The sequence below is a fragment of the Drosophila virilis genome, chromosome 4, assembly GCF_030788295.1.
Source record: "Drosophila virilis strain 15010-1051.87 chromosome 4, Dvir_AGI_RSII-ME, whole genome shotgun sequence".
Taxonomy (NCBI): Eukaryota; Metazoa; Arthropoda; class Insecta; order Diptera; family Drosophilidae; genus Drosophila; species Drosophila virilis.
Genome location: NC_091546.1, coordinates 22,132,953 through 22,153,425, shown reverse-complemented (window position 1 = coordinate 22,153,425; position 20,473 = coordinate 22,132,953). Strand labels below are relative to the sequence as shown.

Sequence of the window (20,473 nt, the reverse complement as noted above, 5' to 3'; positions counted from 1 at the left end):
ACAAAATGTTTTGTTTAGTATACACAATGCTGCTATCAAAAGTTCTTGTTTTTATTTATTTTTATTTATACATTTTAGCAAAACAAGAGCGCCAAAGTTTTGCTGCCAAATGTTGGCATTTGAATGCTCTAACGGTATAATATCTTATGACAACTTTTAGTGTAACCAGGCTAGATACAAAGCTAGGCTGTAAACTTTTCTCTGAATGAAGTACCAAGTTTATAAGCAAAGCCACTTTTTAGTAAAGGCGCTGGTTCAAACCCTTAATTTAATCAGAAAAATTGGTTATTTTTTATTAAATTCAGGCTTAACGAAAGAGAAATATTTCTAGTAAAGTATAAAAGCCTTCCCTAATTTGAATAGAATTTTTTTGAAATTTAACAGAAAAAAAATGTGACAATTCCAGGTGCGAGCCAAAGTCTGGGCTCGTGAATATGCAAAGCCAAGGCATTTGTTCGAGCCGTAAGCCGACGAAAAACTTTACATGTTCAAAATGGGTGTTAAAAAACGAAACCCATATGAATTAATAAATGTGCGGATTTTAAAAATTAACGAGTTGCAGCATTCCTGCTTAAGAGTCCTTGCGTTCAGCGCAGCGAAATATTTGGCTGGAATTTTTGCTACGCTTTTATTCGCAGCATTCCGAGTAGGTTGTGTGCGTGGCCCAGAACTGTTGCTGCCATGGCTTTTGTTTTATATGGTCAAGAGCTAGTTTGTCGGCGAGTTCTTGTATCAACAAATATGCAATGCATTTCATTTTGTTCAACTTTTGTTTTTGTTGTTTTCGTCGCTGACCAGGAAGCTTTTCAATGTAGCATTGGCTTAAAAAAATGATAATCATTTTTATGCAAACAACAAAAACATCGAAGCGCTTCGCTGACCTAGCAAAAACCCACATAAAACAACAAGAACTTGTAGCAACAATTTGGCTTCGCGAAAATTAATGAAATTTATGTTCTTGTTGCCGTTGTTATATCAAAAATTTCCATTGTTTTGCGGGGGTGCTACATTATGAAAAACTGGTATTTTTTTTTTTTTTTTGTATTTTAATTTATAGCTGCATGAAGGTTTCTGCTATCCCACGATTCTGTAAAAGTCAGAAAGTAAATGCCACGCTTGCCCAACAGCAAGAGAATAAAGGCAAAAGTTTTGCATTGTCATATTGTTGTTACGCATTGCGCACAGTGAATGCTGCCTAACGTGACTTAGCGAACAGTAAAGCATTGTGTGCCAGAGAGATGACTATAAGAATCCCTAGACATAAAGCATCCTTTATGTATAGACTCAAGCATATTGGGCAACAAAGCGAGGCAACTGGAGTAGTCATAGGTCGTGCATAAAATGCTCTGGAATGTCATCAGCTAAACAGTCTATTGTACTCATTGCACTCAAGGCAACTGTCAGTAAAAGCTTAAATATGTATTTGTTGTTAATCGTATTCAAACAAAAAAGAAACAGCCGGGTTCGAATCTCTTTTCAGAAGGTATACAAACCTATGCTGCGAATTTGCGATCTGTTAGCAAGAGTATTTATTCTTCAGCACTCAAAATTAACTAATTTTTTATTATTATAATTTTTATTCTATTATGCATTTAGCATATTTCTTAAGTCTCCTTGACGTTTATTCTTAACTCTGAAATTATTTAGAATCTTAAAAAATATGCCTTAAATATAAATTTGTTTACTTTAGTGTTTTATTATCTTTCTCTCAGTACTAGTTTTGTACCCCCACTCTCTCTCGTCCAAAATCTCTCTCTCTCTCTCTCTCTCTCTCTCTCTCTCTTTCATTTCTCTCTTACATTCCCCTAACTCTATGAACGTTTTTTGCATTCACTGCACGTTTATTTTGCATAATATGCTGCTTAGGCGACCATGCAAAAACTTTCCATAACTTAAATTGAAAATGTAATACTATTAACACTACACTACTGCAGCTACACACACACACACACACACACACACACACACACAATTGCACACACAAACCTGATCAACCAATTTGCATATAATAAAAGCGCCAGTTGTAAAATGTCGCACCGCAACGCCCTGCCACGCCCCGTATTGCATGCAACACTTTTGCATACTTAATACATTTAGTTTTTAAGGCCATAACAACTATAAAAACAAGTAGAAGAACAAGAGCAGACAACAAACACGTAATTAGAAAAGAAGCATTAGCTACATTTTGGCGTTGTCCTTTGCTTATGCAAATTTTAATAAAAACTACACAGTAAAAAAACATTGTCGCTTAAATAAAAATAATCATGCTGATGATTGGACATTTAATCTGAGACGAAAAACGTATTTGGCAATAAAAAACTAACAAAAAGAAAACAAATATTGATTAAATATAAAAAACAATGACAATGAAGTGATGTTGGATTTGAACTAGGGTTCATCCATCCGCATCTGTTTGACATTTAAATAGGAAAGTTTTAATTAAAAAACTTAAGGGATTGATATTCAAGTCAACATTATATTTTACTGTGTAGACAACTTAACCTACATACACAAGTAAAGGACACGCACACACACACATATACACACGCACACATATGTAATACGAGGCATGTTATATAAGCACTAACATATGCACTACAAGAAAAACAACAGCAACAACAACAACAACAACAGCTGCAAATGTGTGGCACACACACACACAAAACACACACACGCACTCACGAAAAATTGGCACTAACAACACGCTGGAAAACTGCAACACCAACAACAACAACAACAACAAACACATGGCAAACTGTGCTCTGGTTGGCTTTGATGCTGTGTTTAAAATGTGTTTTCCATTCTCTTTCAATTTAGCGCTCGACCTAAAAGTATGCTGCATCATTAGTGTCAAGCTTTTTGGTAGACTTTCCAGCTGAAAGTCAACTGGCGGGGCTCATTAGAGGACAACAGCAACAGCAAAAGCGCATTAGCGAGGGTCAAACGACAAGTTCCTAAGTCAGCCACCAGGACAAAGCATTCATAATTACTTGCCAGCAAGGAAGGACGGCAGCAGAAGCAGCTGCTGCCTGGCATTAGTCAAGGGCACAAAAAGTGGGCCACCACGGTCCCTCCCATTGTCAATGAATAGCATGAATCTAGCTCGGGCAGCGAACAGTCGTACCTTGTGCCACTCAAAGCTCTGCAGGATGTCGGCAAGCTGATGTGCTCCAGAAACCCAGCAGCAGCAGCCAAAGCAGCAGAAGGAGCAGAAGTACTCCATACCAAGACAGAGGCGACAAATTAAGAGCACTTGCAAATTGTTGTCGGGAAATTGATATATTCGATTAGCAATCTTAAAAGTCGATCAGAGGAGCAACCGAGAAAGGCGGCACAAGACGGCGGCATCTTTAATTTATCAGCTCAGAGGACACGCCCAAGGCAACGCCAACGCCCACTTGCCGCACGGAGCAGCAGCACCAGCTGTGTTCGTATTGTGTGAAAACAAGTAGAAGAAAATTTACATCCTGTGCTCCACGCATTAGCTGCTTTAAGCCGAGTCATGCCTGAGCAGGATAATTACGATGATGAGGTAATTTTAATTCTGCTGTTGTTGTTGTTGTTGCTGCTGCCCCAAAAGCGGGCAGCAGCAGTAGCAGAAGCAGCAGCAACAACAACAACATCAAACACACGATGACAAATAAATATGTTTTATGCATAAATATCATTAGGCATAATTAATTTTAAAACAAATATTTAAACACGTGTGCGTGTGCCTTTTAGTCGCCGGATTTGACGGTATTTTGGGTGTACACTCAGCGAAATAACGTAGACTCATGGACTTCATATTAAAAACATAAGAAATTCTCATCTGAATAGCATTTAGTTGGCAATAGTATTAGTCATATTTGGAGTAGGAATATTAATTAATTTTTAATATAACTAAATTCTATATATTCCAAAGTTTAGAGTTCAAATCCCCGACATAAACGATAGTCTACAACAGTCTTTTTTCGTAGTGTGCGAACTGGTTTATGCATGCCATTTATTATGCATTAATAAAAGACTTTTGGGCTGAATAATACATGCATAATACATGTGTGTGTGTGCACACAAATCTCTTTAGTATATATCCTTAGCTTAGCACAAGCCTGGAATTAGCGCTAAAATGAAATGAACGAGGCAAAAGTATAATCAAGCTGTTTTAAATATTCTGCAAATAACTCTCAAAAAAAAAAAAAATTATGCTAAACGAACGTTAAAGCTGCTACTCAAATTACGGAAATTTGTATTTCATTCGGTTTTATTGACAAAAGTTTAACAAAGCCAACAAACATTTTTTAATTTAAAATTTAGTTTACACATAGCAAACAATCTTTTAGTTGAAAAGAATGGAAAACCTTATTTTTAATTAAATATTTTAAACAAAAAGCAGAAAGTTTATATTTAATATATTTTGTACTAGGTGCGGATCGAGTTCAACTCAACTGAGCTAATCAAGTTCTTAGTCTAGTCATAAGTAAAGTCAAAAGAAAGACAGCAATAAAGTTGAAAGAGTGGCAATTAAATAAATATTTAAAAAGCAAGTTAAATTGATATCAAATTAATTGACAAAATGGTTTAAATAGCAGTCTTTGTGTTCGTATTAAATTTATAAATTTCACAAGTTTATAGCTCAGCAAAGCGAGCTGAGTACAGTTAATAAGTGGAAGCACCTTGTAGAGCAAAAACTCTTTGTGCTCTTACGGCAGCACTTCAACATTCTGATTTCAACTTGGCTAAGTGCATCACTTTGCCCACAAAGTTGACTCAACAACTGACAGGGTACAGCAAGCTGAGCTCTCATCAGCATCATCGTCGTCTCTAATGCTGATGCTGATGCTGATGCTGCTGCTAATGCTGATGGGTTGGTCAAGTTCAGCTGCCACTCTCACGCATCGCTGCACACTTTGCGTCAAGCGGCCAGGGGCGTTTCTGTGCGGCCGGAGGCGATGATAATTGAAATAAATTTCGCATGTAATACAAATGCAAAGCGCTGACAGACGCTGACAACAATTGCAAAATTGAATTATCAAAGCGTTGCGTGTGTGCGATTTGCATACAAAAGCAAAGTGTATGGGGCACAGCGGTTAGGGTGGAAACAACTGGAATTATAGCAGACAATTTTTAAAGTTGAGTGTAAAACGAGTCGGCAAAGATAAACAGCCACTCGGAATGAGTATTAGGCATTCAGACGGAAATCAATTAGCAATGGCCCACTGTATTCCCACGGCGGAAAGTGTTGCATACCCCGAGGCGTCACATTTAATGCGGACAGTGTTGCCATAATCGATTGTGTTCATTAATTATTTCAACCCAATGACCGCTAACAGTTGCCGGGCTACAAATAACAGTTAAATTAAACTGACTGTAGGCAATTGATTAACAGTTTTGCATATAATTACCAGTTATTGACCGGCTTTGCCCGGGTTAATTTCCATTAAACCACAACTCGTTTTCATTAGGCGAAAAAATTCGTATCTTTATAAGCTTTAATTTTCATTATCAGCGAAAGGAAAGCGCAATGAAAACCAAAACGATTTTAAAAAACAAATGATTTTCAAACATTTTCCATATTTGAGGATGAAATTTTCTAAGACCACAAAAAACAAATCGTGTAAGAAATTAAGATACATAACTCTCATGATTTGTGCTGTGCATTGATCAATTGGTCAATGAAAAATTATATAAATTTCGAAGTAAAAAACATTCTTGTTGAATGATTGATTACCCCGAAATTTATAAAATTTTTCATGTCAAATGTATTTATGACACACTTACTGTTAGGTGTCACATTTAATTTGAACTATCAATGTTGCCATATTATATATGTCTTTTGTTTTTGACAAATTCGTGTTACTTAACGTCCGTTGACAGTCGCGACACCTGCTGGAAGAGAGAAAAAAGCAATCATGGCTGTGTAATGGAAGCTTGAGTATGTGTTGACATGGACGCAAACACAGAAGGCTAGAAACACACACAGGTGTACACACACACACACACACACACTGGGACAGATTAAAGATGTGCGTGGCAGTTATAGCGAAACGGTACGCCTTTATGGCCTTGAGCTAAACTGTTGTTGACAACGGCAACCGTTGAGGGCAGGCCAGATCAGAGACCGGGCACAGACAATGGTACTAGCGTTCCGGAAAGCCAGACACAGACGACAACGTTGACAGAGTTGCCTAATGCGACCCTCAACCGCCATTCCCCCTCGCACCCATTCAATTGCACCTAGCCAACGAGCAATGGCAATACTGCGCAAGGATGTGGCTGCGTATACTTTGCAATCGTGCCCTGTGGGGCTGTTTATGGATTTCATGTTTGGCAGGAAGGCAGCAAGCCATAAAGATTGGCTTGTAATGTCGCCCAGTTGCAAAATGCAATATTGTTGGAAGCTTTCAGCATTTACAAGAGCTGCTGCCGCCGACGTTGGCAACTCTTAAATGTGAAAGGTGCATAGACCAGAAAAAAAAAGTAAAATGAAAAAAAAAGAAATGTGAAGGACAACAGATTTGATAGTTTCATCAATAAATGGAAACGGCATGAGTTGAATTGCTTTCGTTATAAAACAACTAAAAGTACACGGTCTTTTTGTTAAGTATTATAGATTAAATATCCTTGCTGACATATATTTATATATTTGTAAATTATTGTTTCTATAGAAATTTGATAAATTTCAATTTGACGAAAATTTGATTTCTTTACAGGCGCTGATAAACTTTTTAATTGCTGAGCTAAAAATATAAAAAACAACTTTCTGTTATGCAAACCTTTAATGCTCTATTGCAAGTGTATAAAAGACATATTTCAGCACACGCCTAACTAATTCCAAAAGACTATCGTATATACGCTTAAGCTGGTTAAAAAAGCTTGCTCCAACAAAAATATATATACGTATATATACTGGATGCAAGTGTCAACTCGGGAAATCTGCTCCATCGACTGTCAAATGCGTTGAGCACCTGAGTTAATTCCACTTTGATCTCACGGACTAAATGAAAAAGCGTCATTTAATATGCTTTGGGCGATTTTCTCTCTCGCTTTGGCAGCGCGCAAATGGTGTCTATTTTTAATGCGCTTAACTATATGCAGTGTAAATTTTTTCGCTCACAGCTTAATAACTCTGGCAACTTATGCAAATAACTGGCGGCACTCTGGCAACTTTGAACTTTTTACACTCTGGCAATGGCAAACGGTGCAACAACAACAACAAATCGCAAAAGTTGGCAACGCGCTCAGCTTAACCGCAAAAGCAGCTAATGCGCTTAGACTTGGCAACTGGGAGGAGCTGTAATGCGACTAGTTGCTGGTTGCTACGAGCACTCGTTGCTATATCTGTTACTGCCCCTCGGCCAGACTACTTTACGGGTATTATATATATATACGCTTTTAGTCTAGTTTTCCTGTTGAAAAGCGGGCGAATCGTAGCTTATTTGAACTTTCAGTTGAACTTCATTTAGCTGCAGCCGTTGTTTGCCGTTCAGGTAACAAGAAATTTAATCAACATAAACAAAATGTACGCTTGGCTTAGTTTTATTCACAAGTTCAAATGAACATGAAATAATTTTTACGAATTCGTTTTTGGCTTTCAGGCACAATCAAAAAAGTGCAATTCCCATGCTGCACATTATTTTCAAGTAAACGTTTCAAGAAACTTCTATGGCGTTTTCCTTATGCTACCTATTGTTATCCGGCTATGCACAGCTACATGTTTCTCTTTAAAGTCTAGACATCACTTTGTAGTTGAACTTTCATTTTCACCAAAATGGGTGGATTTTTTTTTCACGTATTTACGTAACTTGTGTAAAACATTCAAATTTCAATCTCTAAAAGTTTGAGCTATAATCTTCATTCAATCAATTAATTGATCGACCAATCAATCAATCATTCAATCAATCCAACTAATAGTTGTATAAATGAAGACCTATTTGCGTTCTGTTTTCAATCTGAAATCAAGTATTCGTATTGTTTATCTGAATTCGGCTGTTCTTTGCATGAAATCCTATTGTTAAATTGATGTCACAGTTGAGTTCACTTTGCGAAATTGATTTAATAGCTTTAATATTGACTTAGTTTTTGTTTTTTGACAGCAGCTTGACGAGCAGTCTGCTGCCAAGGAGGACCTTTGGCTATGCTTAATTGCTTATCATTAAAAATTCACTGAAACAAATAGCACGCATACGCCTTGTGGGCTGCCGCACAAGCATTTCAAGTGCATAAGTAGCACTTGGGGCTGTTTGAGCTGCGGGCAAAATTGATGACGGAAATTATTTTTAATTCTTCTTAGCGTTAACGGCAACTCATCAAGTTGAGTGCTTAAATTTAATTTATGCTCGTAATATTTACATATTTACTCGCGGAGTTTGACTGCAATCAAGTTGAGAGCTTTCTTCTGCATTCGCGGAATTCCTTAAGCTCGCGACTGGCCAAAACGCCAAGCATCATAAATTCAATCCAATTATACAAAGTATCCACGCCCTCGGTTATTATCGGGTAAAAACAAAAAAACAAAACACAAAAAGACAGCCAAACTTGTGGCCACAATTGTTATTTGATACGCGTTTAGTTTAGTTTATGTTTTGCTCTCAGTATTTTTTTCAGCATTCGGTTGAAAATTCTGCGCTTCAGGCTGCCATAAATTGTAGCCAGCTTCAGAGTGTGTGGTCTTGTGTGTGTGTGTAAGGCTGTGTGTGAGTGTGTGTACTCATAAATATACATGAACATATCTGTGCATACCTGAGCTGGTTATTAATTGGAGCCCGCGGTACGTGGCATGCAACTGCTCTAATTGCTATGGTTACAAACATTTATGATTTCTGAATTGTGTATCGGATAGCATTTAAAAACTGTCCGATTGATCAACTATCGCTTCGTGTCGAGAATTCAGATTAATATATAAAATAAGAACACATCTTGTTAAGTCTAAAGTTCCCGTTTCTTATGCTTTTCCCATAAAGTTGTACGTTAAAAATTCGTGCACACGGAATTCGCTTCCAAGGTCGGAAAATATGTAGAAGTTTGTATATGAAATTCCCTCCCAAGGTCGGAAAGTAGGCGGAAAATTTGTTGTACAGCACTTGAGTTCAACTACATATTCTTTCATTTTATTTTTTTTTTTTACAAATTAATAGTTTTGTCTTTAATAAAGACAAAACTCTATTCGGCTAATAATATCAAGTATACTTATTTTCTGCTATACTTGTTGTTTTAAGCGAGAAACCGTACCCTCAATGAAAACATCTCGGTGCTTGAGGTACTTATTTATATTTCCTTAATAGCTTCACTAAGTTAATAAGGTGCAAATAGTTTTCTAATGCATGCCTGTTTCATATTAACGATAACTTTTGCCCCAATTACACACATGATTTGAAAGAAGCTGACAATTAATACATGATTATATTTTTATGCATTATCAGTTAGGCGACAGCTCAGGTTCAGCTTAATTAATTAATTATACAGAAATGCCAATTCAGTATATGTATTTAGGCCTGTATGTGTTTATGGCTGACATGATTGACTAACCAACTGACTTAATGACTAACTGACTCAGTGATTGTGCTAACCAATAATGTGGCTGGAATGGGTAAAAGTCAGTGTCAGCGCGTACGAGCTGCGTGTCAGTGTTGCCACAGTTTCTGAAGTTGTTCAAGTTGTTGCCTCATTTGTTGTTCAGCAAAAAACAGAAAAAAAAAAATAGAATAAATAAAAGGTTGTTGAAATTTGTTTTAGTTGTTGTCGACTACATTAAATATGCATTAGCTATTGTATAGAATTGGCTGCCTCTTAATTTGTATGCATACAAGCATAATTGCTGAGGTCTATATAAACAATGCTACACTTCGAGAAAAAAAAGGGACGATCTAAGTCTCTGCAGAAATGCTGTTTGGCTATCTTAATATTCAATTTTGATCTTGAATAAGCGTAGAAATCATCTCAATGTATACTTTGGCTTAAATAAAATTCACTAAATTACCAATTTTTTACACGTAAACATTTCTCAGCTATTTCTCTCAGTGTATACGCATGCAAGAGTGTGTGTATGTCTAGTTAGTTTTCCGGCCATATAAATTAGTCAGGCAGTTATTTTGCGAACAGGTTCAACAGCCTTGCGGCCTCATGTTGAATATCCTGCAGAATGCTTAAGGCTCACTGAATCAAAAGTTGATGATTGCTTCGACTAGTAGTTGACTTAAATTGCATTCCTTTTTGACGGCGGCATCGTTTAGTCAATTATTGCGGTCTGCTTATTATTTATGGCCGCAAATATTTATTTGGGCTCTAATGTGCCGCACGTGGCCTCTATAGTCTAGCTTTTTAGAGCCGTGCAATGGATATTATAATTATGTCGGAAAATGTCTAACGCATTAGAGCAGCTATTTGCGAGCCTATAAGGTATAATTATTCTTGACAGCCAAATCGATTTCGCCTTTTTTTGACTTGTTTTTCAGTTACCTAGATATTTTAGCCAACATTGGAAATTACGAAACTCGTAAAGCTTCTAGCATATAAGAAAACTCTAACTATCATTAGAATACTAAATTACAAAGTTTCTGAGCCAAGTATAATTAATATACTGCAAAATCGATTAAATGTTTGACAAGGATATTTAATCTTCAGATATTTTAATCTTGTTTCCTTTTCTTAACTAATTTAGCTAATGTTTTCATTTTTCCACATTTTCCCAACTACTATTTTTCCTACTCGCAGTTGGTTTCCAGCAACCCAAATCAACGCAATTGGCGCGGCATTCTCATCGCACTGCTGGTGATCATTATTGTGCTGGCCTTGATTGTAACATCGGTGGTAAGTCTAAACCGCATGGTAAATATTTTTTTTCGTGTTTATTTTTTGGTAAATGGTAAAATCCTTGATTGAAAATCGATTATGGTCCAATCCAATGTGAATAAATTAATTAAAATCCTGCTCAAGTAATTTATCTTCATGTGGCTCTTGTGTAAATGAACCATTTCTCAAATTAAATCAATACGAATGCAATTTCCCCTAATACACCACACACACACACACACCCAAACACACACACACCCAAACACACACACACAGCTGTGCAAACACTATAGCTGTGCTCACATTCAAAGTACCGTTACTGTGCAATATTCACAATAATCCATTGCAACTGTATTTTTATTTGTGGTCACAATCTGCAAATGAAAAACAGGATAAAATGTTGTGGTCGGTTCTCACCGACTTGGCTATACTCTGTTCACAATGTAATAACCGTAAAAAAATATTAAAATGAATCATTTTTTGGAGATTTAACACTAAAACTGTAACAAGTGTGTGACTTTCAAACTGTTACTTAGTGCAAAAGACCCCATCAATTGTTGGGGAAAGTTCGTTGATTAAATCCTTGGGAATTAAATTAATCCTAAATTATACTCTAGTTATGTTCCCAACAAACATTATTCCCTAATGCATTTGAATATTTCTAACATATTCTATTGCACTTTGTGAACAGGGTAGAACAAACCACAAACTCAAATGTTATGCGTGTAAATACGTTGCGCTCATTTTTGTCTTCTTCTTTGTTTATTTATTTTTTCCTTTTGTGCCTTGCTGCGTGATATTTGTGCCACCCCCCTGCGCCCCTTTTGAAATCTCTCCATTTTTTTTCTCCATTTTCTCCATTTATGTGTTGATGTTGATGTTATTGTCGTTCTTGTTGTGGTGCTTTTGGTACAATTTGTACTGTATATATATACATATATATATATAGAAAACAACATATATAATTTCTGCATTTATCAAAAAAGGTGCTGCTCACGCCACCCGATGAGGGACCGCGCGTCAAGGGACAGCGCATCAAGCTACAGGACATCGTCGACGGCCTCTACGTGCCGCAGCGTGCCAATGGCAGTTGGATCGACGGTGAGTTGACAGCTACCTGAAACGTTAACGCTAACGGTAACACACTTTTAACTAGCATTTTCTCAAGTTCAGTTCAGTCCAGTTCAGTTTTCTCTCAGTTAGTCTCAGCCTCTAGTCAGCGCTGAGCTGCAAGGATGTTCTTAACTGGTAGTTAAATCTTTATCGATGGGAATATATTAAAGAGCCTGATTGCCTGTCTTATTTCTTTAGTGTGCAACTAGAAACCGCTAGTAAGCGCTGAGCTGCAGTTAACTGGTAGTTGAAACTTAAGCGACTGGAAAATTTGAAATAGCTGATTGACTGTCTTATTTTTTTTTTGAGTGAAAATTTAAGTCGAACAAAAAACAATGATAATAATAATAGAATTTTATATAATAATGCAGCCCTCCCACTTTATTGCTTAACTTTAGCTTAAGTGGCAAAGTTTTCCAAGATTTTCGTTGAGGTCCCCACAGGATTATGCCTCTCAAAAAGGATTTTAATAGCACCTCTATTTTCCTTAAGCGTTTTTTAAAAACTCATACACACACAAAAAGTTAAAGTGACACACAGATTTTTCCTACAGCCCTGCCAACCTATTTCAATGCACAGACTAAGCCGCAGTGTTGGCTGACTGGCAGTTAATTGAACTGACATTGAGAAGACCCAACCAAAACTGGACATTGAGAAAATAAATCTTAATGTCTTTTAATTTCCGACTTTTATGTTTTCACATATCGCTGCAGCCGAGGAGTTTTTGTATCAGGATCATTTGGGCCGTATCTGCCTGCTGAATGCAGCCAATCGCACGGAACGCGTCCTCATGTCCAATGTGACATTTGTAAGTACATTTCCTCCTGCTACGCCTCTCATACCGCCCCTTTTGCTGTATGGCCATGCAGTATATGCTTATTGCTTATCTCCGAGCTGAATAAATATTTGCAGCATGTTATTTACGATAGGATGCTGTGGGGCGTGGGTGTGGGCGTGGTTGCTATCTCAAGTGAACACACTTGACTTGGCAGCCAAACAGTTGGCAGGCACTGTTAACTGATACGCACACACACACACGCACACACACACACGTACAAACAGAACGCAGCAAAGTAGGCAAAAACAAATGGGCCAAGTTATCGCTACCCCATAACGATAAAAGCCAAACGATTCTTATGTCAATGCTTGGGTAAACATGAGGGGAATTGCGGCAGCGAATAGTCAAGGGGTGGAGGTAGTTGGATCCTTCCGGTTGAAACGTTTTCTAATGAATAATGCGCGCTCTGAAATTGAAAAACAAACAAATGTATATGGATGCCTGCCAAGTGTATAGAGGGGCGACGGGTTAGCTCAGTGCCAACAATTTTGACAGCTGCCAAGAGGCAAGCATTTCGAATGCCTTCAAGCCAAAGGCAGCAACAAGTGCCTCAAAAAAGCCATTCGGCAACTGCAACATGCAACAAGCCATCGCTTGTGTCAACAGTTGCCACTTGACAAATAATTAATGTGGCCCACCAAATGAGCTGCTACCAGGATGACTCAGTCAAGAGTTTAGTTACCATATATACTATTTAAGGCCAAGCCTACACTCAGCAAAAACTCGGTTCTCAATTATTGTCTGATCCGTTTAAAATACATTCCGTTTAATTTAAAATCTAGGAGCAAGTAAATAAAAACAATTATCATATCTGCATGCAATAAATTACCTAAAACTCTTACTTAAACTCTTGAAATAAGTAAGGATTTTAACAAAGTTTGAGCAAAGAAATCTACATTCTTTCGCTGAGTGTAGTTCAGCTTGGCTGCAGTTTAAGGAAATTTAATTAGTTATTTGCCTAGAGAGCTTTCATGCAAGCCATTCTCTCGATTTCTACGTAAATCTTATGCCCAAAAGCTTTATTAAAGGCACTTCTGCATTATCTAACGCACTTCTGCGAATAATTAACAAATGTAGGCAGCACATCTAAATGGGAAATTTCACCATTTGTATCCATAGGCACAACACGCGCTGCGCAAACAATTAAAATTTTAATTAAAATTACGCATACGCAGCGTTTGTCATTCTGAATAAGCGGCATTGTTATGGCAGCTGTTTAACAGCTACCATAACACTGGAGCGCATTTGAAATCGACATTTACTACGTTTTCATGGCTAGCATTTCAATGAGCTGCCACCTAATTCAAATTATTTCATACGCAGAAAACTCTGGCGCCGTTCACATTTAGCATATCGGCGGATAAACGTTACCTGCTGCTGGCCCAAAACGTTGTCAAATTATTTCGACACTCGTATTTGGCGCAGTACACGCTATTTGACATACACACAAGGTAAGCGAACAACAGTTGACGAAGCGCCTCTCTTTGCGATTCTCATAAGTGCTGTGTCTCTCATTCTCAGCGAGGCCATCAAGCTGCGCCACAATCCGCAACAGGACGAATGGCCCTATTTGCATTTTGCGCGCTTTACAAGCGCCGGAAACGCTTTAATCTGGGTGCACAACTACGATATTTACTATCGTCAGGAGGTGCGTGCCTCGCATGCTTATCGCATCACACACGATGCGGTGCCGGGCGTTGTCTATAACGGCATACCCGATTGGCTATACGAAGGTGAGTTTATCGTGCATCATAATTAAAGTGCAATAAAAGGTGATTTAAATGTTTCAAAAATACATAAGGAGCAGTTAGTAAGGCTAGCCAGAAGCAACAATAAGTATTTTTTTATTTTTATACTTATCTCTTTAGTCTAGCTTAAGTGTAGTTGTCCGATTGATGGTAGACTTTTATCCTTAGATTTCAATTTTATTTTTTCTATGTGCAATTCCAGTTATTTATAATTCATATGGTGTCTCTCTTTTATAGAGGAAATTCTGCATACTAATAATGCAATTTGGCTATCGGACGACGGGCAACTGCTGCTCTATGCCAGCTTCAACGATACACACGTCCAGGAGCAGCATTTTGCTTGGTATGGCACCACCTCAACTGGCGCCGCAGGCGGTGCTGCGACAAGCGGCACAACTCATGGCAATGGTGGTGTCGGTGGTGGCACTAGCTCTGGCGGTGGCTCAGCTGGTGGCAGTAATCCGCATGCCAACTTGTATCCGGAAATTAGATCCTTACGGTAAGTTGTGCCAGTCCCAGGCTATATTACTTTTCGATTAGGTGTTAATGATGTGCTCGTGACTGTCATTAGCCCTAAATAGTGCTCGGGTATAGAATGCTTAAAATTCATGAAGTTGTCGACGAGTGCACATGGCTTTTTGGGAATCCTTTTCACGATGGCCCAAATGTGCCCAGGTGTGCAGGAAAGTGTCAAGTCTCTGTCTGTGTGTGGGTGTAACGACATGCTGACACTCTGTTAACAGAGTGCAAAAGAGTGTATTGGTTCTACCAAAGGTAAATTGCAGGCAGATGAAGTCCTATACGTCTGGATCACAATATTGGAGTCGAGAATACCATAGACAAAGAGACTCTAGTCTAACTATAAAAAATTATTCGAACAGAGTAGTGCACAGTCGTTGGCAGCCGACTTCAACGTTTTAGTGTTTGTTCGAAATTAAAATACCTTTGCAGTCAAGTGAAGCCAGCTCCTGGCCACGATAGTCTTTTAATACATACGACTGAGCTGCTGTCATTTTCGATTTGATAAATTGCCAAATGCACAAAAGGTTTGCACAACTGTTGCCCCCGGGCTTACGGAGCTGACAAAACTGCCGTCTAACCTGTTTGCGTTAAGTGTAATGTCATCATTTGGGAATTAGTTATGTAAATGTTTGTGCATAAGTTCGTAGATGCCATCGCTGGTAATTGAATGTGCCAAGAATAGAAACTTTCAACTTTTGCCGTGTGTGCAAATCCATTTTAAATTGAACTGTTTCGAGCCGAAACCCGATTATAATCGTTGTGAAAAGTTCAACTAACTTAATAATACCCAAATAAATTATGCTTCGTTTTAAATTATAAATTTATTTGTATGTAATTCGAGTATTTTATGCGTAGGAGCAAGGATTTTACGTAAGAAACTTGATTTTATTTGTGGAAAACTGTTTTATGTGCCAAACTTTTTTTCCGCACATAAAAATTAAGGAATATCTGTCGATATATCTATGGCTGATTGACTGACCTCTCTCTCTTTCTTTCTCTCTCTCTCCCCCTCTCTCTCTCTCTCTCCCCATTATACTTGTATTGTAGATATCCTAAGCCGGGCACGCAGAATCCGACAGTCACCTTGCGGGTGGCCGACCTGGCGGTTCCTGAGAAGATACACATCATAGACTTGAAACCGCCGAAAATTATAGAAAACGAGTGCGTACTGAAATGAAAAGCAAGAATGATTCGAATACTGAACTCTATCTTTATCGCTGTCTCTTCGTTCTCTGCAGGGATCATTACTTTAGCAGCGCCAGTTGGGTGAGTGCCAAGGAGATCGCTGTGGTGTGGCTAAATCGACCGCAGAACATATCCGTGGTCAGTGTCTGCAGGAGTCCCTCGTTTGTCTGCATCGAGGTATGTTGTTGCATCTACCTAATTAAGTGAGTATGTGCTCATGTCCTGTGCATCCACCGGCAGACGCATCGTGTGAGCGGCGACGGACGCGGCTGGGTGGACACTGTCTCGGTGCCATTGTTTGCGGCCAATGCCAGCCACTATGTGGCCATATCGCCGCTGCGAGACGGCTCGTTTGGTAAGTGAGCCATATGTCAATCCGGCTTTTGTTTCGAGCTCAATACGCAACCAAATACAAAATACTGTACCCTTACCCGCCCATAACCGACAGGCTATTTCCGGCATATCGTGCACGTGGACATTGACAATAATCGCGTGCTGCCCCTCACACACGGACCCTACGAGGTGAATCGACTCCTGCACTGGGATCAGCTCGATAATTGGATGTAAGTAGCCAGCGGAAGCCGCAATTCCACAATTCAACTCAAAACTGAATCTCAAATTGCGATAAATGTTGCCCAGCAGTAAATTTAAGTACCACACATAAAATCACTTAAATGTCCGAAACGTGAATGGTTACATAAAAGCGACAGCTATTAAATTCAAGCGAAAAACTAGAACATGAATTGCAATTAGAAACAAGCTGCAATTACAACAAAATTGAACCCTCCGTGTTTTTTTAGGGTTCGTTGAGAGAGCTTGTTTCCCACATTCAAATTTCGGTTTCCGTTTGATTTAAAACATTTTTTTTTTTTTGGCAATCAATTCGGTTTAAAGTTCAAGTTTGCTTTCTTGGTAAAAAACTGCTTAACTTTAATGGTAAATGAAATTTCTTTAGATGCTCTAACCGTATTCCCAATATGTATCTATAGCTATTTTCTGGGCACGCCGGAGCGCCTGCCCTCGCAGCAGCATTTGTATCGCGTCTCGGCGCTGCCCGCTCGACAGGGACAGGCTTTGCAGGCGCCCGACTGTCTGACATGTCCGGCGCTTATGCACGGCAGCGATGGCTATGACGAGGGTCAAACCAAATCGCCGCCAAAGCTGGTGACCGCCTGGGACGATGACTGGGAGGACTCCGAGGAGGCGGAGGCGCTGCCGCCGCCACCGGCCATGCCCGTAGAGCAGCAGCGACAGGCGCGTGGACATGGAGCGCCACCACCCAGTGATTGCCTGTACCATGAGGCACAGTTTCCGCTGTCCCTGCGAGCGCGTTATGTTCTAGTGGAATGTCTGGGTCCAGTGGTGCCCAATTCTATAATATATGGCCTGAAGTTGCCCACTGGACCCAAGGCCAAAAAGCAAAGCCTACCGCAGGAGCAGCTCGCAGCAGAAGCTGCAGCTGCTGCTAAGGTAGCTGGCGAGCCGAAGTCACAGTTTCTGGAGCTGCTCGTCACCGTGCAGAACAACACGCGACTCAAGGAAAAGATGGCCAAAGTGGCGCTGCCGCAGGTAAAAACCTTTCCAGTTATGATCTCCGGCGGCTATCATGCCCAGGTGCGTCTCTATCTGCCGCCCGTACTGCGCGAGGATGAGATAACGCGTTATCCCACCATATTGCACGTATACTCCGGTCCGGGCTCTCAACTGGTCACAGATCGCTGGCACATCGATTGGAACACCTATTTATCCGGCAGCAAGGATTACATAGTCATCGAGATCGATGGCCGTGGCTCCGCCGGCCAGGGCTATCAGCTGCTGCACGAGGTTTACAAGCGTCTGGGCAGCGTTGAGGTATCCGATCAGCTGGAGGTTAGCGAATATTTGCGTGACAATCTACACTTTATCGATGCGCGCCGCATGGGTGTCTGGGGCTGGAGCTATGGCGGCTATACAGCCGCCCTCGCCCTGGCCGGACAGCAGTCAATCTTCCAGTGCGGCATCAGTGTCTCGCCGGTGACCAATTGGAAGCTTTATGGTAAACATAAACCCCTTAACTTATCATTATTGTTGAACTAGATATTGAATATATATTGACAACTTTTGTGCTCTCCATGCATCTTAGACTCCACCTATGCGGAACGTTATCTGAGTTTTCCGAACGTAACCGACAACTACAAGGGCTACGAGGAGAGCGATCTGTCAAAGTATGTGGACAATTTGCGCGAGCGTCAATTCCTGCTGGTGCATGGCACCGCGGATGACAATGTGCATGTCCAGCAATCTATGGTACTTGCACGTGCGCTGACCAGCAAGGGTGTGCTATATAAGCAGCAAATCTATCCCGATGAGGGGCATAGTTTGTCCGGCGTAAAGCGGCATCTATATCGCTCCATGACCGCCTTTTTTGAGGATTGTTTCAAGAAGCTGGTGAGTGTGTGCTGGCATCTGAGCTCCATTTTGTTTGGCTCTATTTTGTAAATATATTCTACCACTCTCCTACCATAACTCTCTATTTCTCCTGCTCACCACAACCACCACCACCACCACCACCACCACCACCACCACCTTTACCATAACCGCCAAATGTCATAACCATCACAACCAACAATAACAATTACTACTAAAACCTTCACCTTCATTTCATTCCACACATTTGATGCGATATTGTCAACGATCTATCGCGTAGCTCGACCAGCAACAGCAAAATCAAACAGATTCCATGGATTTTCTGGACTTTCATAGTTTCTATGGCGGTTAAACGATTTATCCTCGATTTTCGCCAGTCCCAAAGTACTAGGTACAGTCGCCGTTGTTATCAATCGTCGTCGTTGTTGTTTTTGTTGTCATCCGTAGACTTCTCTCTGTTTCGCTGTTTAAATGTCTTATTGAGCATTTTACGGGGACTGAAAAAAAATTAAAAATAAAAAAACCTTATTTTATTTGTTCGTTTCATTAAGTTTCTGCTACATGATTATGCTTAAACGGAATACCTATCTGTTTTTTTTTTTTTTAAACTTAAAAATCTGTTGTGGGCATGTTCTTATGCAAGGTTTTAGTTTTCAAGGCTTCCAATGTCAAATTTAATTTTATTTTGTATTTATGTTGGCAAGACATATCAAATTAAATCAAAACCTTATAATGTCTCAAACTTCAAAAGACATATTTAAGAATATATTTTTATAATTTATATAATATATGTATTTAGTTTTCTGGAGCATACATTCACAGCAAAATCAAGTGAATTTTGTACGTCGTTTTTCGCTGAGTGTATGCACATATCTTCTTCTTTTCTTCGTTGAACTAGTTCTTTTTTTCAGTTCTCTTTGAGTTCCCTTTCCGTCTCCTTTCGTATTGTTTCGTACGCAAGTTTTGTCCAAGTTTACGTTCATCTAATTATTATTTTCGTTTAATTGTCGTGATGTTTTTTGATGCCGCAAACAAATTGTTGGCTCTATGGCGTATGTATGTGTGCGTATGCGTGCCTGTGTGTGTTTCTTTGTATGTGTGTGTAGATATTTTGGGGCTTGTTCTTTATTGGAACCATTTCAATGTGATTTCATTTCTGTTCCTTTTTTTCCTTGGGTGTAACACAGCACACACACACACACACACAGAGAAGATCGATTTACACACACCCACGAACACTTGCTATTTTACCTGAATGTTGCTTATGCTTTGATTGTGTCTTTAATTTACATAATATATATATATATCTTTGGCCGTATCAAATGAAGTCGATTTCAATTTGAAACTAACACGTTAAATTCAATTTCTATGTGTACACACAACAGGTGCCCCCAGAGACCAAGGCCGGCCTGGGCAGCGGCGGCGATATGCAGCAGCAATAAATTGCAGCATCAACAGCATAAGCAGCAGAATAAAAATTTTTTTTTGATTACAGCAGTGCGAAGCAATAAACGAAACCGAAAAGTGCGAGAAAGGCGTGTTAAAAGAAAGACACACACACACACACACACACACACACAGTTGTACACACTGCAGTATTTGCAGTAAATATCGATATGCGATTCCATTGACAATTTTCGAAAGGTAAATATATCGATAAATAATTAGACTGATCCAGATCACTGAACAAAAATATGGTTGATCAGTCATGCAAAGGCTTATAAGAAAAGTAGCCCGGCATCAACAAAGGAGAAAGAGTGTTTTTTTTTTTTTTATTTATTGTCTCGCGTTTGATCGTTGTAAGATATAGACACAGCCAAATGTTACAACAATAAGTGTAAATTGCGCTTTGTACAAAATAATAAGCAACAAATAAATGCTAAGTGAACGT

At 39.3% G+C, this 20,473-nt stretch overlaps 1 protein-coding gene and 1 long non-coding RNA gene across 4 annotated transcripts in view; one reads left to right on the top strand and one right to left on the bottom strand.

Moving 5' to 3' along the window:
- The window catches only part of Dpp10 (Dipeptidyl peptidase 10), a 35,899-nt gene extending 15,794 nt beyond the window's left edge, over positions 1 to 20,105 (top strand). Inside the window, exons 2-15 of one of the 2 annotated variants that reach the window (XM_002051130.4) lie at positions 2,818 to 3,532; positions 10,693 to 10,788; positions 11,757 to 11,871; positions 12,597 to 12,691; positions 14,045 to 14,172; positions 14,243 to 14,454; positions 14,707 to 14,968; positions 16,039 to 16,152; positions 16,230 to 16,353; positions 16,417 to 16,531; positions 16,625 to 16,739; positions 17,166 to 18,211; positions 18,299 to 18,603; positions 19,968 to 20,105. In XM_002051130.4, the coding sequence (XP_002051166.3) occupies positions 3,503 to 3,532; positions 10,693 to 10,788; positions 11,757 to 11,871; positions 12,597 to 12,691; positions 14,045 to 14,172; positions 14,243 to 14,454; positions 14,707 to 14,968; positions 16,039 to 16,152; positions 16,230 to 16,353; positions 16,417 to 16,531; positions 16,625 to 16,739; positions 17,166 to 18,211; positions 18,299 to 18,603; positions 19,968 to 20,024 (2,814 nt within the window). In that variant the 5' untranslated portion in view covers positions 2,818 to 3,502 and the 3' untranslated portion in view covers positions 20,025 to 20,105. Of the gene's footprint in view, positions 1 to 2,817; positions 3,533 to 10,692; positions 10,789 to 11,756; positions 11,872 to 12,596; positions 12,692 to 14,044; positions 14,173 to 14,242; positions 14,455 to 14,706; positions 14,969 to 16,038; positions 16,153 to 16,229; positions 16,354 to 16,416; positions 16,532 to 16,624; positions 16,740 to 17,165; positions 18,212 to 18,298; positions 18,604 to 18,862; positions 18,958 to 19,967 lie in introns of those variants that run through there. The other variant, XM_070209026.1, reaches the window with a different exon arrangement.
- LOC116651400 (uncharacterized) lies at positions 16,035 to 20,069 on the bottom strand. 2 transcript variants are annotated; one of them, XR_004304390.2, is made up of 3 exons: positions 19,933 to 20,069; positions 18,810 to 19,079; positions 16,035 to 16,159 (listed from the first exon to the last, which is right to left on the bottom strand). It is a non-coding gene; the product is annotated as an uncharacterized lncRNA (long non-coding RNA). The 2 variants fall into 2 exon arrangements; XR_011416629.1 differs by having other exon boundaries at positions 19,834 to 19,973.
- Positions 20,106 to 20,473: the final 368 nt, after the last annotated feature.